This window comes from Marmota marmota, unplaced genomic scaffold (assembly GCF_001458135.2).
Source record: "Marmota marmota marmota unplaced genomic scaffold, marMar, whole genome shotgun sequence".
In the NCBI taxonomy this organism is placed as follows: Eukaryota; Metazoa; Chordata; class Mammalia; order Rodentia; family Sciuridae; genus Marmota; species Marmota marmota.
Window position 1 is genome coordinate 40281013 of NW_026000016.1, and position 21540 is coordinate 40302552.

General features: G+C 45.6%; 1 protein-coding gene across 4 annotated transcripts in view; it reads left to right on the forward strand.

The window, feature by feature from the left end:
- Positions 1–666: 666 nt before the first annotated feature.
- The window catches only part of Pm20d1 (peptidase M20 domain containing 1), a 27260-nt gene continuing 6386 nt past the window's right edge, over positions 667–21540 (forward strand). For 2 of the 4 annotated variants that reach the window (XR_007349847.1, XM_015483761.2), the window contains exons 1-12: positions 668–920; positions 3217–3303; positions 4767–4999; positions 5651–5737; positions 6248–6381; positions 6794–6913; positions 7759–7834; positions 8276–8337; positions 8559–8637; positions 11501–11572; positions 14692–14860; positions 16670–16769. Coding sequence is in view for 3 of the 4 variants with exons in the window: in XM_015483761.2 (XP_015339247.1) it covers positions 752–920; positions 3217–3303; positions 4767–4999; positions 5651–5737; positions 6248–6381; positions 6794–6913; positions 7759–7834; positions 8276–8337; positions 8559–8637; positions 11501–11572; positions 14692–14860; positions 16670–16769 (1388 nt within the window). In the remaining variant the exon portion in view is untranslated. Of the gene's footprint in view, positions 921–3216; positions 3304–4766; positions 5000–5650; positions 5738–6247; positions 6382–6793; positions 6914–7758; positions 7835–8275; positions 8338–8558; positions 8638–11500; positions 11573–14691; positions 14861–16669; positions 16770–18211; positions 20598–21045; positions 21377–21540 lie in introns of those variants that run through there. The other 2 variants (XM_048809537.1, XM_015483760.2) reach the window with 2 other exon arrangements.

Below are 21540 nucleotides of genomic sequence, written 5' to 3' on the forward strand. Positions count from 1 at the left end.
GAGAGATTATCTTTCAATTTCAGATGAAATCAAGTCCGGAACCCGCAGAGCTCCCCCACAGAACCTAGGGAATGAGTTTTCGTAAACTTCAGAAGAAGCCAAACACCATAGTACGGTCTGGTAAGCTTTGTTCATCTTACTTTGCTTTCTCCCCGCTTTAATTTGGATTTGCAGCCGGGCGCAGGGGCACAGGCCTGTAATCCCAGCGGCCCAGGAGGCTGAGACAGGAGGATCGCGAGTTTAAAGCTAGCCTCAGCAATGGCGAGGCGCTAAGCAACACAGTGAGACCTAAATAAAATACATTTTGTAGGGCTGGGGATGTGGCTTAGTACTTGAGCCCCTCAGAATTCAATCCCCAGTACCCTCCCCCCACCAAAAATAAAGATTTTTTTTTTTAAATTGATTTGCCGTCACACGGCAAGGCATTTACTAGTGTCTCAAAGCAGAAAAGCCAAGCGCCACCAAGACCTTTACCCTCATCTGGAGCCCTATCTCACCTCCGCCCTTCAGTAACCTGCTACTGGACGAGAAACCACAACCCCCAAAAGGCCTTGCGGGGACTGGGGCGGAGTCTTTGCGTCGATTGGTTGTTCCGCAGCCCAAACCAAGCGATGATTGGTCATATCTGGGAATGGGGTGGAGCTAATTCAGATAGCGAGAATTGGAGCAGTGACAGAACCATGCAGGAGATCTGGGCGTTTAGGTCCAAACTTCCGCGGCGGGCGACAGGTAGCAGAGACTCCGGAGAAGCATGGCTCGGTGTAATGTTTGCGTGGTGGCCCTGGCGGCTGTGTTGCTGCTAGTTTTTGCCATTGTCTCCAGATCCAATGGCCTGAAGGGCAGGGAATTTCAGGGGGCGTCGCGAATACCTTCTGAGTTCAGCGAAGAGGAGCTCGTCGCTATGAAAGAGGCGCTGAAAGGTGAACCTGGGTCCCCTTCACCAACTTGAGTCCCGCGGTTCTCCGGTCAACCCGTGACTCCCGTTTCCCTCGGCAGAAGGGCCGCTGCTCAAGTCGGAGCTCCTCCCCATACCCAGCCAGGTCCCAGCACACCATGCCCTGACCTGGAGTTCGCTACTCTCCCCCTTGACCTGGTTTCTGTGACTTTGGTGTTCCCTGTCTCGCCTGGAGGCTCCACCTTCGCTCCTCTTGTCATGTCTTCCTCCCACCCTACACAGTCTCCAGTGTTCTGACAGCTTTTGTTTGAACAGCACTTTCAGCCTTTGGAAAATTTCACGTCTGTTAAATCCTTGTGGTGTCTTAAAATAAGACTAAATGACTCTGTATTGTCTCCAGAGAAAAGGAATTGAGGCATAGATCAAGTGACCTTCTCCATGGTCCCACAACAAGGAATGGTCACTGGGTGTCAACATCTAATATCCAGGAGTATTCACTGGGTTCCAGATTGCTCTCGGGGTTATAGAATGTTCCTGAGGTGTGGGATGTTCCCAATTCCCTTTTCTGATAGAAGAACCTAACAATGCTGACAACTCATTCATTTAAATCTCTGTTTTCCAGGTGAAAAGAGGAAACTTTCTGTTGAGTGCTAGATCCTGTGGGATAATGAGATCCTTCCTCCCAGGGGGCTTCACTCTAGTCTTTTCCCTTTCATTAAGTAGTGGATTAAAAGAAACTGCCTACATAAACATGTGCAGGCAGATCCAGGGAACAAATGCTAACCCCTATGTTTGGAGATGGATTGTGCACATGCTGGAGTGATAGGCCTGGGAGGTAGAGAGGGCTTTCCCTAAGCAGAGTATAAATAGTCCTTTGAAAGTCAGCAGGCAGTTGCTCAGAGTCTCTTTGCACTGGAGAAAGCAAATGTTTACATAAGAACCTAAGGTAGGACCTGACGGGTAGTACACACCTGTAATCCAGCTACTCAGGAGACTGGAGCAGGAAAATCACAAGTTCCAGGCCTGCCTGAGCAATTTAGTAAGACCCTGTCTCAAAATAAAATTTTAAAAAATGTCTGAGAATGTGGCTCAGAGGCTGAGCACTACTGGGTTCAATCCCCAGTAGCACACACCCAGAAGAAAATAAATAGGTAGATAGATAGATAGATAGATAGATAGATAGATAGATAGATAAACCTAGAGAAGTGACCTCATAGCAATGTGTCTTAGAACTCTCAGCAGGGTGCAAAACACCTGAGTTCTGAGCTTCCGTCTGCTCTTGGGTAGACAGTTTTAATGTTTTTGAACGTTGAATTTCCCATCTATGTGGCAGGCTATAATGTTATAGGGATGATCCTTAGCAAAATTGAACATAGAAGTCCATTTGTCGCTCAGAGGCATCCCCAAGTGAATGTGTCTGAACAGTGTTCTCAGGTGCCTTTCTAATCAAATGTCATCATGACTCATTGTGTTCACCCCCCCCCAGTGGTGTTTACATTTGACAATAGAATCCTTTCAGTCTTTAAAGACTTTAAGATTTAAAGGGATGAGCTTCATGACAAGTCAGGAACTGAAACCTGCATAGGGAGGATGAAACTAAGGACTGATGAACCTGTTTAGGAGCATCTTAATCCTTATTTCCCCAGGCATCTTGTGCCCCAATGTTGGCTTGGTTGAAAGGTCAGTGAAACTCTGGATGAGCCAGTCCATGAGGAACAATCTGCCCTCTACGCAGACGAGCATACAAGCCTCATTGATTTAGGGTCCCAGGACAGTGAGCAAAGACTTGAGACTGATAAAACCTAGATTTATCAGAGGGAGTGATGATTTAATAGGCAGAGTGAGGCCTTAGGAAGCAATATATAGTCACTTTCTACTCAGGATCAGAGTTCAAAATCTAATGCCTTTATTTTCCTTAAAGAATTAGTTTAAAAAAACTCAGAAGGACTTCTTTTAAATTCTGGTTCTGCTCTTTGTTCCTGGGCAATCTCTGGCAGCTCACTTAACCTTGCTAAACTTGTTTCCTCATCTTCTAATTAGGGAAAATAATGATGGCCCCCAAAATTGTTTTGCCCTCTGCAATAAGATAATGAATGCAAAAGAACTTTTTAAACCAGATGAGGTGGCACATGCCTGTAATCCCAGCAACTCAGGAGACTGAGGCAGAAAGGTTGCAGATTCGAGGCCTTAGTTAGTAAGACTCTGTCTTAAAATAAGAACTGGGATTTGCCTCAGTGGTAAAGCATTCCTGGTACTGTTAGAAATAAAAGTAAAATCAAAACAACTGTAATATTTCCTCTTTGTCTGTTTAACTCTGACAGGTGCTATCCAGATTCCCACAGTGTCTTTCAGCCATGAAGAATCCAACTTCACAGCCCTGGCTGAGTTTGGAGAATACATACATAAAGGTCAGCTGCACACTGTGGGTGAGGAGTGGTAGGGTGATAAAGAAGCATATTTTGTCACTGATCAGAGAAAAACGTCTAATTTCTAAAGGTCTTTTTTGAGTTTTCCCATCGAGGGGAGGTATAAAAGGGAGAATCCAAGAGCTACAGTGGAGGCAGAGTAGGCACTATAGGTTTTCCCTTTGAAGAACTAAGCCATGTAATTGTCGGATTGGAGTTTGAACTCTCTCAGTGTTTGCCTTAAAAATGTGTCATTCAATAAATATTATATAATCAAAACATAGAACTAACGATTCCTCCCACCTGTGCAAATGTCCAAAACTGTGCCCTGTGTATCTCCCATCCCCACCTGCCCTCACACACCTGAACCCATACATGTACTCCGCCTGTTGAGGCCTTCTCAGACTCATTACTAACACATTTCTAAGCCTCTAGACAGTCAACAACTTTAAGCTGTCACTTCAGTCCTCCTCCCTTCATCCCCATCACCCATGGAGCACAGAGCTAGGAAGGATGGCTCTGAGGAGGAAAGGAGTCTTAGAATTCCCCTGTTGGCCTGTGAAAATCTTATGGAGAATTGGGAGGACCCCCTCCTAAGTCCTTTAAAAGCGTTACCTCTAAAGTTGTCAGGGGGCAGAATCTGGCCTAGGAGCAGGAGGTAGCTGCTTCTCCAGCACTCTGGGACAAATGGTTTAGTCATCAAACTAGAGGACCAGGCTGGAAGTCTTTACCAAACAGCTGATAAAAATAGGGAAATAAATATACAATGACAGTAAACTATTTTATCCATTTGACACAGTAAAGCCACATTCTTCTTCCATTTTGTTTCCAGGTATCTGAAGAGGAATATGTGGATTCTTCCAACAAAGCCCACAGGAGAGAAAAGCTCTTTCTCACATGAGAAAACTCTTTCTCTAAAGCCACCTATGTTAAGATCTACCAATAATCTGAATAATTAACCCTGGGGACATCTACACCTGCACACAGAAGTGTGACCTTGTGCCAAACACAGTAATCTTTATCTCCATACAACACAAACTGTAGGAATGCTGTTTTCTTAAAAGTAACTCTAAATATTTTTTAATGTAGGGCTCATGTTTGGCTCTGAATAATTTGTATACTGGGAACTACTATGTTCAAATTTTAACAATATCCTCAACTTCAGAGATTTCTATATGTGGTAACATGTTATAGGTCAAACTGAGCCAGATCTGGAGATATTTACCATTTTAATGGTGGAGTCTTTGCATGTTATTACATGATAATAGTACATTAAAATATGTGGAAGAGGAGATTCAGAGATTGAACAGGCAGATCAAAATTCAGACTAGCTTTGTCCCAGAGGTTTCTTAAAGGAGGATGTACATTTTTAAAAAGAGACAGAGAGAGAGCACAAAATGATTGAAAGACCAAAAGAAACTGTTAAACCTGACTTTCTCTCCTGTTTTATATCCCTTGGTCTCTAGTCTTTCCTGCAGTATTCAACACCAGCTTTATCCGGCATGAAGTTGTGGGAAACTACAGCCACTTGTTTACTATCCAAGGCTCAGAGCCCAGCCTGCAGCCCTACATGCTGATGGCTCACTTTGACGTGGTGCCTGCCCATGAAGAGGGCTGGGAGGTGCCCCCCTTCTCAGGGCTTGAGCGTGATGGCTTCATCCATGGTCGGGGGACACTGGACAACAAGAACTCTGTGATGGTCTGAAATGCTATTTTCTCTGCCTTGGGGTCCCTAAAGATCAATCTGGGAATGGAGTGTTTGGCTGACTTCTGGGAGGAAGAAGGTGATAGTAGAAAAACTCCTGGTTCCAGGAGAACTGGGTTCCAGCCATCAGTTGTCACTTCCTTTTTTAAAAAAATTATTTATTTATTAATTTATTTATGGTACTAGGGATCTAAACCCAGGGATTCTCTACCACTGACCTACATTCCAGCCCTTTTTATTTTTTATTCTGAGACAGGGTCTCTATAAGTTGCAAAGGCTGGTCTCAGGCGTGTGATCCTCCTGACTCAGCTTCCCAAATCACTGGGATCACAGGAGTATGCCATGATGCCTGGCTCTCACTTCCTTTCTGTAGACCTTGACTTCTCAAGTGTATAGGGATTAGAGCAGATAATCCTCCAGGAAGGACCCTTTCAGGGTCCTAATAATTGGTGCTTTTCTCCAGGTGGTGAAGGTTTTATGCAGAGGTCTGCTTCCCCATAACTAGCCCCCTGGAACCTGCAAATTTGTTCTTTAAAGAGAGTCTATAAGATGCTAGTTCCACCAGCACTGATGCAAGAAGCTGTCCCTGGTACCCTGCTTAGATAATAAGTCTTTCTCCTCCTCCATGGTACTTCTGAACCCTAGGCAATCCTTCAGGCCTTGGAACTTCTACTGACCAGGAACTACAAGCCTCGAAGATCTTTCTTCATTACTCTGGGCCATGATGAGGAGGTAGAGGCAACTCACCCTAAATCTATCTCTAGGGCCCCTGTTGGGGGAGGCAGGTACTTCACCTGAGTCCATTGTGTTCTTTCAGGGTCTTTGTGATATGGCATAGAGGCCTGCCAACTTCTCTGTGTATCTATGTGCCACAACTATCTAAGGACCATGACCAAAACTCAGGTTCCTGGGTCCTTATGCCAGAGAATATTTAGCAAACTTTGTGGTAATATCTGAGGCAGGCAGGTAGACCATCAGCTGCTCCCTGTGAAACATTTGTGTAATAGAAAAAGAACTGAACAGGGAAATCAATGGCTGTATTTTATTTCCAGTAATACCACTCAGTTTGTGGACAAATCACTGCACTCTCTGGGTCCCAGTTTCTTCATTTGTGAAAATGAGGGGCACTGGGTACCTCCAGCTCTTACATTCCAAGATTCTATAAAACAGAATCATCTCCTGTATCTATGGAGGTCTGTTTCTGGTCCAAAAAGACTGTGACTCTGTGTTCAATGTCTGCAGGTGTCAGGAACAAATGGGGCTCAAAAGATGTCAGCACTGCTACAGGCCAGGGGTGTCCAGCTAGCCTTCATTGTGGACGAGTGTGGCTTCATCTTAGATGGATTCATTCCCAATCTCCAAAAGCCCTTTGCCATGTGAGTAAGGCACCCTATCCCCCACCTTGGAAGAAGTTTGCACCCTATTTGAGGTGACCCCAGTCTGGTATGTATAAGCCATGCTGGAACTCCTGTTGCCTTACCACCCTAATCTCCAACCTGTCCTGGGTTTCCCCTTCCTCTGCTCCTCTTGTGTGTGGGTGGTTGGGTTTTGTTTGTTTGTTTGTTTTGTGGTGCTGGGGATTAAACCCAGGGCCTTGTGCTTTCAAGGCAAGCACTCTACCAACTGAGCTATATCCCTTGCCCTTCCTTTGTGCCTCTAGCATAGATTTCTTAAAGCAGTATGAAGCTTCCTCCTAGCCTACCAGACCATACAGATGGGCCTGTGAGTCTGTGGATTCATTCATGATGAAAAGAAATCAGAAGGACCATCTCTGATCCCCTTCCACAGGATTTCCATCTCAGAGAAGGGTGCAATTGACCTCATGCTGCAAGTGAACATGACTCCAGGCCACTCTTCAGCACCGCCAAAGGAGACAAGCATTGGCATCCTCTCAGCCGCTCTCAGCAGGTGAGCAGCTGCAGGACCTGGACCCATGTGAGACTTGGAAATAAAGACCTGGCATTTTTCCACGTTGGCTTTGAGGAGCCTAAAGTTCCTTCCCTGAAGCTGGGCTAGGAAACCAGGGTGTAGGCCACAGGAGGGACAGAACTATCCGCACCCAGGCAAGGGCTGGGTTCAGAAGAGGATCCATCAGTGCAGCCCTATGGCAAGCAGGGACCAGCAGATAAAAGCTAGGCCAGCAGCTCAGTAGTCCAGAGTCCAGCTAAGCGGTCTGAAATCACAGATCGTCAATGATTAGTAGAGCTGGCTAAATTCTCTGTCTGCCCTGGCAAGAGGACAAAGGTAAATAAAGGGCATCGGGCTGTGGATGAGAAGGGCAGGGTCTATAATAACACTCACCTATATGGCTGGGTTTTCTTAGCAAAGTGGGAAAGAGAACTACCTGCATTCAAATACAAAACGAATAGCTGTCATGGTCAAGGCTTTGTGCCAGGGGAGAGGTGTACAGTAAGGAATAAAACAGTCCGCATCCTCAAGGAACTCATAATTGGGAGAGGAGATGGACAATTCTGCCGCAGTGTGGTAGGTGCTATGAGACAGGATGTCAGAGACAGGCACAGGGCAAGGTGGGTAAGAAGGGACTCTAACTTGGACTTGGTGGACAGGAAAAGCTCCTGCTGGTGGAGTGGAGGTAGTTATGTGAGTACTTGACTTCTTCAGAATGGTTGGGTGGTGGAGGTGATGAGGGTGGGCATGGATAGCAGACCTCCTGACCAGACTGGGTAAAACTTCTGCCTGTCTCCCTCCTCTTTGATTTTTGCTAAGTCTTGAGAACTCTGTTTCTCTTCCAGACTGGAGCAGACGCCAATGCCAAACATGTTTAAAAGTGGACTGTTGAAGACGACATTGCAGCAACTGGCAAGCGAGGTGTGGGAAAGAATACCACTCCTCCCCAGTCCTGGAGAGGAACAAAATGGTGGCAGAGAAGTCACCTTGGAGTGATAAAAGGGCCCTAGTGCTAACCAGTGTTCTGCCCATTCTCATCTAACCACAGCCAGTGGCTGAGCCAAAATGAGGGATCTGGCTTGTTTCCTGGGACTTCTAGGGTATATCTGAGAATTAATGAACCAAGTCCCCTTTTGGACTTGGTTCCCACTCAACCTAGAAGGTGGTGAGCAATCGTTCTGGCCAATCAGCTAAGCCTAGCCAGGTAGAAACTGCCCGGGTCTCTAGCAGAATGAACTGGCTGCTCTTCTGATTGCTGAGGGCCCTGAAGCAGATCAGAAGTAGGAAGATCCAGGCTGCAGGAACAGTGACCCTATGGTGCGGAGCCCTCTGATCCTGCTAACCTCGTTCTTTCCCTTTCAGTTTTCCTTTCCTACCAATATAGTCTTGAGCAACCTGTGGTTGTTTGGGCCCCTTGTAAGCAGGTAAGTATTCTTACCTTCTCTGCACCTCCCACCCAAACCTACCCCTCCCCTTGATTCACTTGAACCTGACTAATGAACTCAGCCACAGACACTACGTCTAATCCACATACGGGTTGTCTCTCTCAGCCTGAAAGATTTTTGAGGTTCAGGAAAAGTGAATGAACTTTCTTTCCCCATTGGATAGTTCTTCCTAATGTCTGACTTTAATCTTTTTGTTTTAGGATATTGGAGAGAAATGACGTGACCAATGCGCTGATCAGGACCACCACAGCGCTTACCATGTATAATGCAGGGGTCAAGGTAACATTGCCTGGCTTTCCCATTTACCATCTCCTTATTGCCTGTTCACGCCTCCATCCTGCAGCTTTGTCTAAAGACTTTCCCTTCCTTCTCTGACTACAGTTTGAATAGGAAGGGCCACTACTGAACTGTCCTGTGACATCAGTTGGGTAAGCCTCAAGAGAAAGGAGTCTGGTCAAGGCCTAGAAACTCTCTGAAGTTGTTGGCCAAATTCTATATGTATAATAGGATGCAGTGGCACATGCCCCCAACCCCAGCAACTCAGGAGGCTGAGGCAGGAGGATCACAAGCTCAAGGCCAGCCTCAGCAACTTAGAAAGACCCATCTAAAAACAAAAACTAAAATAGGCTGAGGATGTAGCTCAGTTGTAGAATGCCTCTGGGTTTATCACAAAAATGTGGGGTGTGTGTGTGTGCATATTTTAGTGGGAATGCTGCCTCTTGGGTCTACCCCATGCCAAAAAAAAAATTACACTAGTGTGAAGAAGGGTTGTTTGGGAGTTGGTTCCTTTGACCTGTGCTTATGCTGTAATTCAACAGGCTTTAGATTTACCTAGCACTTTGTACTTGTCAACTAAAGTTTTCTAAGCATTCCACCATCAAAGATCTTTTTTAAATTTTCCCTATATTTTGAAAGATTTACCACTTAATAATGAGTAATCAATGTACTCTCTCTTGGTGTTACTCTTAGTTGAAAGAGAAACTCGCTGCCATTTATAAAATCTATCATGTGCGTGATAGATATACGACACTTAAAACATGGTATATTATCATTTCTCAAAAATCTATGAAATATTGGCCAACCTTAACAAACATAATTTCTTTCTTTTTTTGCGGGGGGAGGCAGTATACCAGGGATTGAACTCAGGGGTGCCCTGTCACAGCTATATCCCTAGCCCTTTGTTTGTTTTGGTTTTGGTATTTTGCTTTTTGGTTCTTGGGTTTTGGTGTTTTTTGTTTGGGGTTTTTTATTTTTATATTTTTAAGACAGGGTCTTACCTAATTGCCAAGACTGGCCTTGAACTTGCAATCCTCTTGTCTCAGCCTCCCAAGTTACTGAGATTACAGGTAGGAATCACCATGCCTGATTCGTAATTTCTATATGAAGCTTACTTTTCTAAAAATAAGTTTTAGTTGATTCAATGCTTTGATAAGTTTTTATTCCAAAATTATTTTTCAGCTAATTGGTTTATTTCCATTCAGATGTCCATTAAGAGGCATCTTCTTGGACTAGGGTAGCTCAGTGGTAGAGCGCTTGCCTCACATGTATGAGGCACTGGGTTCAATCCTCAGCATCAAAATAAATAAATAAAATAAAGATATTGTTTCCATCTACAACTAAATATATATATATATATATATATTTTTTTTTTTTTTTAAAGAGTCATCTCTGTTAAAAGAACCAAGCCTAGCCACACAAATAGACCTTTCTGAAATCTTTTTTTTCTTTTTTTTTTATACTGGGGATTGAACCCAGGGGCACTTAACCACTGAGCTACATCCTTTTTATTTTTTTCTCTTGAGACAGGGTATTGCTGAGTTGCTGAGGGCCTTGCTAAGTGGATGAGGCTGGCTTTGAACTTATGATCGTCCTGCCTCAGCCTCCCAAATTTCTGGGATTACTGGAATGCACCACTATGCCTGGCTCCCTTTCTGAAATCTTGAAGGAAGTTAGACTACTCCTATAACTATCAGTGCCACCATCACAACTTCTGGGGACACCATTCCCCAAGAATACAATGTGACCTCCAGAAGTTCTTGTAATCTGGAGCTCAAATTGAATATAAGTGAATGGTGTTTCAGAATTAAGTCCTGGCATAGCTGACTGGTGAGTTCAGTGTGTCACCTGACTCAAGCCATCTGTACCAGCTGCCTGTAGTGTTCACCAGAATAACAGTACTGTATCCTTGCATTTGAATGGTGTTTTCGTCCCCCACTGCTTTCACATTACTCCATTTGATCCTTCTAAGAGCCTTAGGAGTATTACTGTCCCACTCTACAGTTAAGAAAACAGGAACAAAGATGTTATAGTTATTAAAAATCACACAGCCAATTTGTGATGGGTGGCTAATATTTTTTTTTTAAGTACTGAGGATTGAACTCAGGGGTGCTCTACCACTGAGCTACATCCCCAGTCCTTTTATTTTTTATTTTGAGACAGGGTCTCACTAAGTTGCACAGGCTGTCCTCAAACTCACAATCCTCTTGCCTCAACCTCTTGAGTTGTTGGGATTATAGGTCTGCGCCAACCTGCCTGGCTCACAAGGCCAATTAGTAACACCCTAATCTGTCCCTAGCCATGTGTTTTTATGCATACTTGTTCAAAAAATGGTATACAGTCAGAGAATCTGTTCTCTCTCAGCCTTCCAGGATAAATAATCCCTCCAAAATATGCCTTCTTCCATTAGTCCTGGGTTCTTCCTCTTTGAACAAAGAATAGAGTCATATTTCACAAATAGACACAAGAAAGTCCCACCCCCATCATAATCCCCATAGGGTTCAAACACACCATAACCGAGGCCCATTAGGAAGCACTAACATTAACAGAAATGTCCAGGTTGCCCTGAGAAAGTGCTCACAGAAGGTTCCCAATGGTACAACTCAGGGTCATCACAGAGAAAACAAACCTTTCTGGGCAGCTGTGACTCCCTCCAGGATCAAGAAGCATAAAGATCTGGCCTGAATATAACCCCATGTCAAGGACCCAGAGAAGACAAAGGCAGACTAAGAAAATTAAACCCAGGATCTTTATATCAAATCCGCTTCCTCTGCCCCTGCGTGTGGTAATTGGTACTTCCTGGGCGGAGATGAGTTGTGGAAAACTTGAGGTTGGCTCAGGCCAGGGTTTGTGGTTCTCTCCTTAGGTGAACGTCATCCCCCCGGTGGCCAAAGCCACAGTCAACATCCGGATTCACCCTGCACAGACAGTTGTGGAGGTACGTGTCATATGTTCTAGACAACACGTTCGTTATCAAGGAGGTGGGGCCCTCGGGACGTGGGTTAAGCTACAACATAGGGCAGAGCCAGTCTCTCCTTTGTTCAATCTACAAGTTCTAAAGGCATCCTATTGCTACGTGGCTAGGATAGGAGACCTCTGGTTTGGGGAACTTGGAGTCTGGGGGTAGGAGACAAGTACAAATAAATTAGAGCATTGTAGCAAATATATATAGTGGGCTTGCTCTGAGTCAGGTACCCTCCTGAGCTATACATGCATGTGCACACTCATCAGGTCCTCATGGCCACCCTGTGAAGTGGCAACTGCAATATCCTCATTGGCCTGGTGAGAACTGAGACACAGAGCAATGCAGCAGCTAAGCAGTATAGTCAACAAGTGCACATCTAGCAGTTCAGTTCCAGAATGTTCTAACCACAGCTCAACACTATGATTATAACAATTAGGGATGAACAAATTACCATAGGACCATTGCAAGGGAGACTGATGCTACCATGGAGGGTCAACAAAAATCTTTTCTGACCTCTAGAAATGAGTAGGGGCCTTAAAGGATCACCAGGACTTTTCTAGAAGTAAGACATTCGTTGTTACTGAAGAGGATAAACTGGGAGAGAGTAGTAGGAGATAAAAGATTGGTAGAAGATGGATTTGTAGCTTGGAGATGGAGCCTTGTGTGCCATGCTGAGGACTTGAACTCTAATCTGTGGACAGGAGGGAACTTTCAGAAATCTTCAGAAAGCACCAGGATAGATTTGCTGTGAGGGAGATAATGTTGGTGGCAATGCAGAGGACATGCTGAAGTAGAGAAAGAAGCTTCTGCAATGTCTCAGGCAGTGCATGTTCAAAACCGAGGCCAAGATCACAGGGTAAAAGAAGGAGCATTCACTTCAAGAGAGAAAGGTCCAACGGGATAGGGTTTTATATATGGATGTGTACTGAAACGCAAAGTCTTTAACCTGGGTAGTTGACCAGGCAGGCACTCATTCCTTTGATCAAGATTGTAAACTCAGGAAGAAGAGCAAGTTCAATGAGAAATACAACAGCTTTGAAGTTTAAGATGTGTATAACATAGTAACAGGCAATTATAAATACTGCAGGTCTGGAGAGAGACATGAACCAGAGGTACAAACTGGAGTGTTATTAACATAATTGGAACCTCCTAGGCAGTGATGAGTATCAGGACAAAGAAACCTGGTGCTATTGGAAAATATTTCAGGAACCAGACCTTCTGTGGGGTCAGACAAGTCTTCCCTGAGAGAGTGACATCTGAGCTGAAAGCTTCAGGGTGAGCAGAAGTTACACAAAATGTTTGATATCTGTAAGAAATGCCAGCTTTCTGGTTGGGCTAAAAAGAATTCAAAAGGTTAATCTGACCCTTCAAAAATGAACCAAAAATGGGCTGGGGGTGTAACTCAGTGGTAGACACTTGCCTAACATGCGTAAGGCCCTGGGTTTGATCCCCAGCACTGCAAAACAACAACAACAGCAAATTAATCTAAAAGGCAACCAACAATTATCAGATGAGTTAGGGACAGGTCCCTGACACACATTATGAGGGGAAATTCTGTGATCCTTTCTCCTAAATTATTCCCCTTGGGGATTTCATCCGTCCTCACACAGGGAGGGAAGCACACTCCTCTTTGTAGATTGGGGAGTGGGTCAGTGGCCTGCCCCGAGTCCTCTAGCACTGGGTGAGGGGTGAGCCCTGACTATGCCGCTTTTCATCAGGTGCCAACCATTGTCCATTCCCTAGGGGCTCATAGGGCCAGGAAATCACTGCATTCCCCTCATTGAGCTTCTTTCCACCAGTTTTTTTCCAGCCTCATTCCAACTCCATGCCCTTTGCAAGGGCTGTTTTCCACCCAGCAGGGCTTTCATCTCCCTAGGTCATGGCACTCTTCCCTCCTCTCTTCCCCACCACAGAGGCCTTCCTTCCCAGCCTATCTGATGAAACCCCTGGGATCCCCAGGCCCACCCTGCCCACCTGCCCACCTGCCCACCGAGGAATGGAAATCTTCCATCCATCAAAGCTCACAGAGCCCATTCATCATGGTCACTGCCATGACCCTAGTGCCCCAGCTTTATGGGTCAGGAACATGGCCTAAGGCTGCATGCACAGAGCTTCGAGTAGACCTGGTGGAAACACAGGCAGCCCCAAGAGTCCTCCTTCTCCATCTTCCACTGGTATCTCCCATGTTCTAGATGTTGATCAGCTCCAACACTTCTCTGTAAGGAGCAAGAGTCTTCAAAAGTTTAACAGGTTACCACGTGGAAAGGTAGATTTATTCTGAATGGCCCTCAACGAGTAGAACTGAGGCCACTGGGAGAATCAGGGTCTGGTCTGTATCCTTCCTGGGATCAGGGATTTTTGCTGATTGCTTCTAGTCATTTCAGGCTGAATTTTCAGGAGTTTCTTCAGGTTCCTTCCTGAGGAAAGGAGGCAAAGAGAGAAGACTTGAATACAAGCATCCCAACTCCTAGCTTTTGTCTGTGTTGAGCTCATCTTCCTGGCTGCAATGCAGTTGGTTACAAACAGGAAGCAGGGATGCCCAGAGAGGGAAAGGAAAAATGTATGGCCTTTCATCACTGGGACTCTAGTTGAAGCAGGATCATACTCTTTGCTGTTGAGATTCCTATTCTAAAGACTCTTTTACACTTTCACCCAGTCTGTGGCTCATGACCTAAGGGGAAATTTCCCCACCCGACTCACAGCTATAAGACAAGCCTCCCAAATATTTAGCCAAAATCTACCATGCTATAGATTGCTTTCCAGAAAGGGCCAGTTCTTACATCACCTATAGCCAGTCAGTTGAAATTGAGGTCCCAGTGACTCAGGAGGCTGAGACAGGATGATCACAAGTTCAAAGCCGGCGTAGGCAACTTATGGAGACATGTTCAAAATGAAAAGAGCTGGGGATGTAGCTCAGTGGTAGAGCACTCCTGGGTTAAATCTCCAGTACCAATAACAAAAAAAAAAAAAAAAAAAAAAATGTCTTTTCTATAAACCCCAGGGCTCTGCTGGAGAGAAATCAGGACCATTTAAATTCATATGGTACTTGCAGTTCAGTAACAAACCTGACCCTCTTTGTTCCCACCATGGAGGTCCTGGAACTCATCAAGAACATTGTGGCTGATGGCCGAGTCCAGTTCCACGTGTTGAGAGCCTTTGACCCCCTACCCATCAGCCCCATTGATGACCAGGCCTTGGGCTACCAGATGCTCCACCAGACCATACAGTCTGTCTTCCCAGAAGTCAATATTGTTACTCCAGGTAATGACTTCATCAGCTGTGGTTGGAGAGAGGAGGGGGGCTGGAACTGTTTCCTATCCAATGTCCACTGCCCCACCCCCACCCCAGCTGTTCATCCTGGAAACAGCTGGCTGCTTCCCCTCCTGATGGGACTGGAACTGTATTTTCCCTTTGGGGTAGAAGTGAGAAAGCAAACAGGAAAGGAGCAGAAACAATAAACTAAATCAGTCAAGCCTGGGTCCTTACTTAACCTAGTCTAGCAAAGACCTGTGCCCCTCTGACAGAGAAAGGAGGATTGGCTGAAAATTCTCCCCCTCTGGAGAAGCCACAGAGGAGCAAGATTCCTCCAGATTCTGATTCCAATTCACTTTAGGATAACAGCTCAGCAGCAGGGTTCAGTCATCAGCCCAGAGAAACCTCTTGGACCATCCCCAGCCCCCAGTCTTCTAGCATATCATCCAAATCTGTCTATGACAATGGTTCTCCAAAATGAGAGTGGAAGAGGATCACCTAGAGAACATCTTAAAAATGCAGACCATCTGAACCCACTCTTGGAGATTCCAGTTAGCCAGATCTGGATAGGACTCTGGAACCTGCCTTTTTGCCAAATACTCCCAGGGGATTCTGATATGAGTGGCGACTGACCAGTGTAAGAATCTCTTGTCTACAGTGTAGGAAGAGATGTTCTGGTGTAAAGGCCTCTGTCCACTTTCCCTCCATCTGGGTTTAATTATAGATTTCTCCTAACATCTAGGAGCCCTGGCCCTCACAGCCTCACATGGTCCGTCCCCTCTTGACCTTCAAAGTCTCCCTAATCCTACTTTTTACCTTTCGGGACATTTACAGTCATCTCATCACAGTGATGAAGCTGTTATAGGAAAAAAGATGGGCAGAGATCATCTCCCACACATGAAGCTACATTTGAAACCAGAAGAAGAAATTAGAACAAAATACAAATTACCATTTCAAATCACCCCACTGCACTTGAATTGATGCTCCAGGGTGTCTTTTCCCAAAGAAGGTGCCTTTCAGGGATAAATCCCAGTCCTTGATGAGTGACCTACTCCTCTGCCCTCAGGAAAGTAGGAGACTGAGAAGAGAACATTCTGGAACTTTCCAAACCTGAGGTTTGACTCTAAAGCAGAATCATCACCCAAAGGATGAGAATGACAGGAAATCATGTTCCACTAAGAGAGGACTGGATTTCATAGCAGTACAGTTCCCCAAAGGGTGTTAATTTCTGACCTAGGATACAGAATATAGACCAGGTGATAAAGAAGATTTATGGTTTCTTTTTTGTACTGGGAACTGAATCCAGGGGTGCTTCACCAATGAGCCACATCCCCGCCCTTTTTATTTTTTATTTTGAGACAGGGTAACTCTAAGTTATTAAAGACTCACTAAATTGCTGAGGTTGCCCTTGAACTAGCAATTCTCTGCCTCAGCCTCCCAAGTTGCTAGAATTACACGTGTGTGCCACCATGCCTAGCTACATTTATGGTTTCTAAAATAGCAAATGACCATGGCTGTGGGTATGAGATAAAGATATTAGCCTCCCTGGTCATCAAGGAAAGAGGGCATTTAGCCTCAGACCATTCTAAGGGTATCTCACCAATGCCTTCAGGATTCCGAGTTCCTGGCTGAAATGATGCTTCCTGATGTTTTGAAAAAGGGCAGCTTGTAGGACAAAACAAACATAGGCATAGCTCATAAGTGAGCCTAGCCATTGTTCTATAGTGACCAAGGGGTCCTAATTTTCTAGCCAGCCCACCTGCTGCCACTTTCTGGCTTGGTTTCTCATGGAAAGCCCTCTTCTTCTTCCCTTTCTAGGTACTTGTATTGGCAACACAGACAGCCGACACTACACCAACCTCACCACTGGCATCTATCTGTTCAACCCTGTCTACCTTCAGCCTCAGGACTTCAGAAGGTGAGTGGAACAGGTTTGAGCCACAGTGGGGACACAGGAGACACATGTGACCTGTACCTTCCCAAGCAGACAGACAACAGAATGGAGGAAGGAAGCCAGGGTGTAGCAAATTAAAATGGAGACATCTTAGAAGCCAACTGTCCTCATTGTTCATCTTGCCACTGCCCAGAATTTGTAGGAATTGCCCCTCTTTTCAAAGGATGGAGAGACAGACAAAGTGGCACATGCCTGTAATCCCAGTGATTCAGGAGGCTGAGTCAAGAGGGTCACAAGTTCAAGACCAGCCTCAGCAACTTAGCAAGACCCCATCTTAAAAGTTAAGCTCAGTGATAAAATGCCCAGGGTTTAATCCCTAGTGCCACAAAATAAAATAAAAAGAATGGAGGGCTGAGGCTGTAGCTCAGTGGCAGAGCGCTTGCCTAGCATGTGTGAGGCACTGGGTTTGATCCTCAGCATCACATAAAAATAAACAAATAAAATAAAGGCATTCTGTCCATCTACAACTACAAAAAAATTTTTTTTTAAATAGAATGGAGATAATCAGGTGATTGGCAAGAACCTGGTGGAATTGGGATCTTTGGGTGCTCTTCCTCCCTTTGAGAGTATGCTAATCTCTTGGACCTCATTTTCTCTACCTACAAAAACTAGTGTTCCTATCTTGAATTTCCATAGTATTTCTCTGAGAAAGCAAACACACATGAGGTCAACTGTAGGCATGTGTGATCTGCTATTTTGTGAGTTCTTCAGCAAATTCTGAACCTTGGGGTGTGGGAGGATAATTTCCACTGAGCTCTGCTGCTTATCACATCTAGATCAGATTTCCCCACCATACATCACCTAGAAATGGAGTGAAAGTATTTAAGTATGAACTTAAGAGTAGCTTTTATGTTTTTGTTTTTTAAACCAAGCAGGGAGGGCTGAGAACTACTCTCTTTTCGGCCATCTTTGAGGTTACAAGTGTACTTTGTCATTTGTTGGGTTGTATTGGTGGGAGGCAGGTTGGTGGGCATGCAATCTGAGAGCAAGGTTCATAGGTGAAGCAGAGAACCCAACAGGTGCCCTGGGTGTTGCCCTCCATACACTTCCTTGTCCTTAGTAAGCTGAAGGATGGGGGTGGGGGTAGGCTCGGAGAAAAGTCTAGCTGGGGACTCTGTTCTAAGAGAAAAAGAATTAGAAAGACAGTTCCCCTGAAAGGGAAGTTACTGAATAGACCTCAGAACAGAAAAAGATTTAAACTCCCAGGCTTTGGTTCATTATCTCTGCCCCCTTGAGAGATGACCAACTGGTCAAATGAAACCTCACAAATGGCTTCTCCATCCCCAAGGGTCAAAGACCAGCAGTATCAGGGGAAGGGGAGACAGGTGGGGACAGTGCTATGTAATGCCACCTATGCTACGTATGGGCTCTTCCCTTCTCCCACAATGCATCTGTCTTTCCCTCAGCATCCATGGAATCAATGAGAAAATCTCTGTCCAAGGCTACCAGACTCAGGTGAAATTCATCTTTGAGTTGATCCAGAATTCTGACACTGACAGGAAGCCCGTTCCTCACCTGCATGAACTGTGAAGTCGAGGAGCCAGCAGGGGTAGGGGTGCCTTACATGGGGCCCACACAAAACTAAGGGCCTAGACAAAGCCAAGGTTGATGAGAGTTGTGGTCAAAACCACATTGTAATACATGGCTCATCTCACCCACTCCTCACCACAACTCACTGAAGACAGGGCCAGGAGTAAGGGAAGGTCAGCAGAAATCTGGCTTTTCTTTTCCTCCCAACATTTGCATCCATAAGCTGACTGGCATTTACTGCCTTCTTGTCCCTCCTATCTTGGAAGGGACGGGACCCCTCTGATTTCTGCTGGTTATTTGACTGCTCTACCTCCAGGCCTGATTTAACAAATACCAGTTTGAAAAATCTCCACCCGGTTTTACCTGATAGAAGTGAAAATCTAGGGTACTTTTGCTGGACTGCCTTCTCCAAAGCTCATGATGTATCTCTTCTTGCCAGAACCTCCTTTCCCCTGTCATTCTCACTCTTCTCGAACTCACAAGCTGCCTCTTCGTCTCTCCTCTTTTGCCTCTGCATCTCTCCCTCTACTCTCCGATTTATTCTACATCTGGAACAGGACTTAGTCAAACTGATGCTACCATAATTGCCACCAATGATCAAATAAAAAGATCTGTGCAGCACCAACTGAACACTGAGGGGTAAACCTGAGGTGAGGACTCTGGGGGACCCCACACCTCCTGTGTCTGAAGGCTGGGCCCTGGAGAAGAAAGCTTCTGTCCTTGGGTTCCTCCCAAGGGCTCTCTGGGCTTTGCTCCCTCCCCTGCCCTGTTCTTGCCACCTGCTGCTGCTGTCCCACCCCAGGAGGCACTAATCTGTAGAAACATTTCCCTGGCACATCTATGGGCTAAGCTTCCCAGGGAAGGGCACTCATGACCCAGCCTCTCAGTGGATCTTAGCACCGGCAGACCTTGGCCCTGGCCTGGTCTGGTTCAGACTGATCAAGGGGAAGTGGAGGGCATGAGGAAGGAGGAGGAGGGGGAGACTGGTTTGAGGGGCTCTGCCCTGGGCCAGTGGGGTACAAAGAGGCACAAGATAGTCTCCATTAGGTGACAGCAAAGCTCCTGACTTTTTTTTTTTTTCCTGGACTCCATTCCTGAGCATATTTGAATCTGCTCAGTAGCTGCCAGGTGGGGGGCATTGGAAAGAGCATTTCTTGGCTCAAGTCCAGGAGCTGTGCTTTGTGGATCACAAGGGAGTCAGGGTCACAGAGGGAGACACAGAGAACTGGGACTTGAGAGACTCCCTCTCTTTTTCCCTCACCAGGCAAGGACCTTCCTTGCTTTTCCTGGGGTTTGATTGCAATGGGTTCCTTTGCCCTCTCCTCGTAACCCGCTGAGTGCCCCCCACCCCCAACTCCTTACCTCCCTTCCGTGGATGTAAGCTGCTCCTTGGAGCTTGGTCTTAATTGTTAGTGTTAGAAACACAAGTGGGGATTATTCCAGCTTTTTTGCTGCTCCTGCTAAGATTCACATTCCTTCCCTAGCCCTCCCTTTTTTTGGCCAATTCAGTACTTATTCAGCCTTTGTTAGAGGGCAAACTGAAGAACAAAAATAATCCTTCACATTTGTGCAGAGCTATACAAAGTAGTTCCATGGACCTCAATTATCTCTGCAGAGCCCCACAAGAACCCCAGGAAGAAGGTAATGCTACCCCTCTCACAGGGGACAAATTGATCTTCAGAGTGGTTACACATCGAGCTGGGGGCAATCAGCTCAAACCAACATGGCCTGGTTCCAAGCTCACTGTTCCCCCAAGATCCCAAGTCACCAAGGGAATCTACTTCCCATGGCTTCTTTTGTTTAATCCTCACAACCACTGCTGTGGCTTGAGTGTCTCCTCATTCTTCATGTGTTGGAAACTTAATCCCCAAAGTCACATGCGAATGGTATTAAGAGAGTGGAAAATTAATCAGACTCTGGTCTTTAAAGGTGGGGACCTTAGAAGGTGATTAGGATGAAAGTCATCAGAGTGGAGTCCCATGATTGTTTTACTGGTGGCTTTTTGGGATTTGAGGAGATCAATATGTTTATCCTGATTTAAACATTACACATGTACATATGTATCGAAATATCACATGGCACCTCGTTTAAAAAGAAAGAGACCAGAAGGTATGGAAAAATGCCTTTGTGGGCTCCATCTCTGTACTCTGCCAACAAGAAGGTCCTCAGCAGAGAGCCAACTAACTCATACCCTCCCTTGTCCCACTCACTGTTGAACTCCAGAACCTTGAGTCAAAATAAACCTCCTTTCTTTAGAACTCATCCAGTCTGTGGTATTTTGTTCTTGGAAACAGAAAATAATACAACTCTGAGATGTTATTGCCCTTTTTACTAAGACTCCACAGTTAAGTAACTTCAAGGTGATCCAAGGTCATGCAGGTATTAGGACCAGAGTCTTTCTGAATCCAAAATCTGTGCTAATAGTTGTGAGGAGTCATTTGCCCAAGATGACATGGTTCTTAAGGGGCAGTTCCAGAATTAAAATGCAGGTCAAGACCCCCCAAATTCAGTGATTCTTTGATTTCACCATGCTGCCTACCCCAAGAACCTGTGGCACTTGGCTCCTTCATTGGGATTCAGGGAACAGTCAAGGAAAAAGCCTATTTTGGTGCATTTAATTCTAAGCTCTAGCTCCAGGTTTTCCTGACTGACCTCTCATTCACACCTGTCCCTTTATCTGCATTTCTTACCCCCCACCTCTGGCTTCTAGGCTCAGCTCTTTTCCCTCCTTTGAGTTTGGGGAAGCCATGTCTCTAATGATCCACAGAGTACCTGGAAGAAGAATGAAGACAGAACTCCGTTGCCATCCAGCCTCATCACTTCTTCCAACTTTATAAAGGATAGTTTTCCAACCCCTCTAGTGGGAAGGAAGGCCCTTGAGAGGGAACTGCTCTGAATCCAAGCTCTAGGAGCACATATTCCAGCCCAGTGGCCCCTGGGTGCTTCTGAAGAGAATGGCTCAAAATGCTGGCCTGAGCCTCAAGGTCTCAGGGCAGGATGGTGATGTAGGACAGGTGAGGCTGGACACCCAAGGAACTTTCAGGAAGCAGTTTTATTTTAGTTGCCACAGTCTGGAGGGGACTAAAAATCTCTGGACCTCAGAGTCTGGAAATTCTTTAACTTAATACCCAGTGGGGGTGCCAGGCAGGGGGCGGGGGGGGGGGCGATTTATTATAACAGTGAGTGGGGTTACTATGGCAGGCAG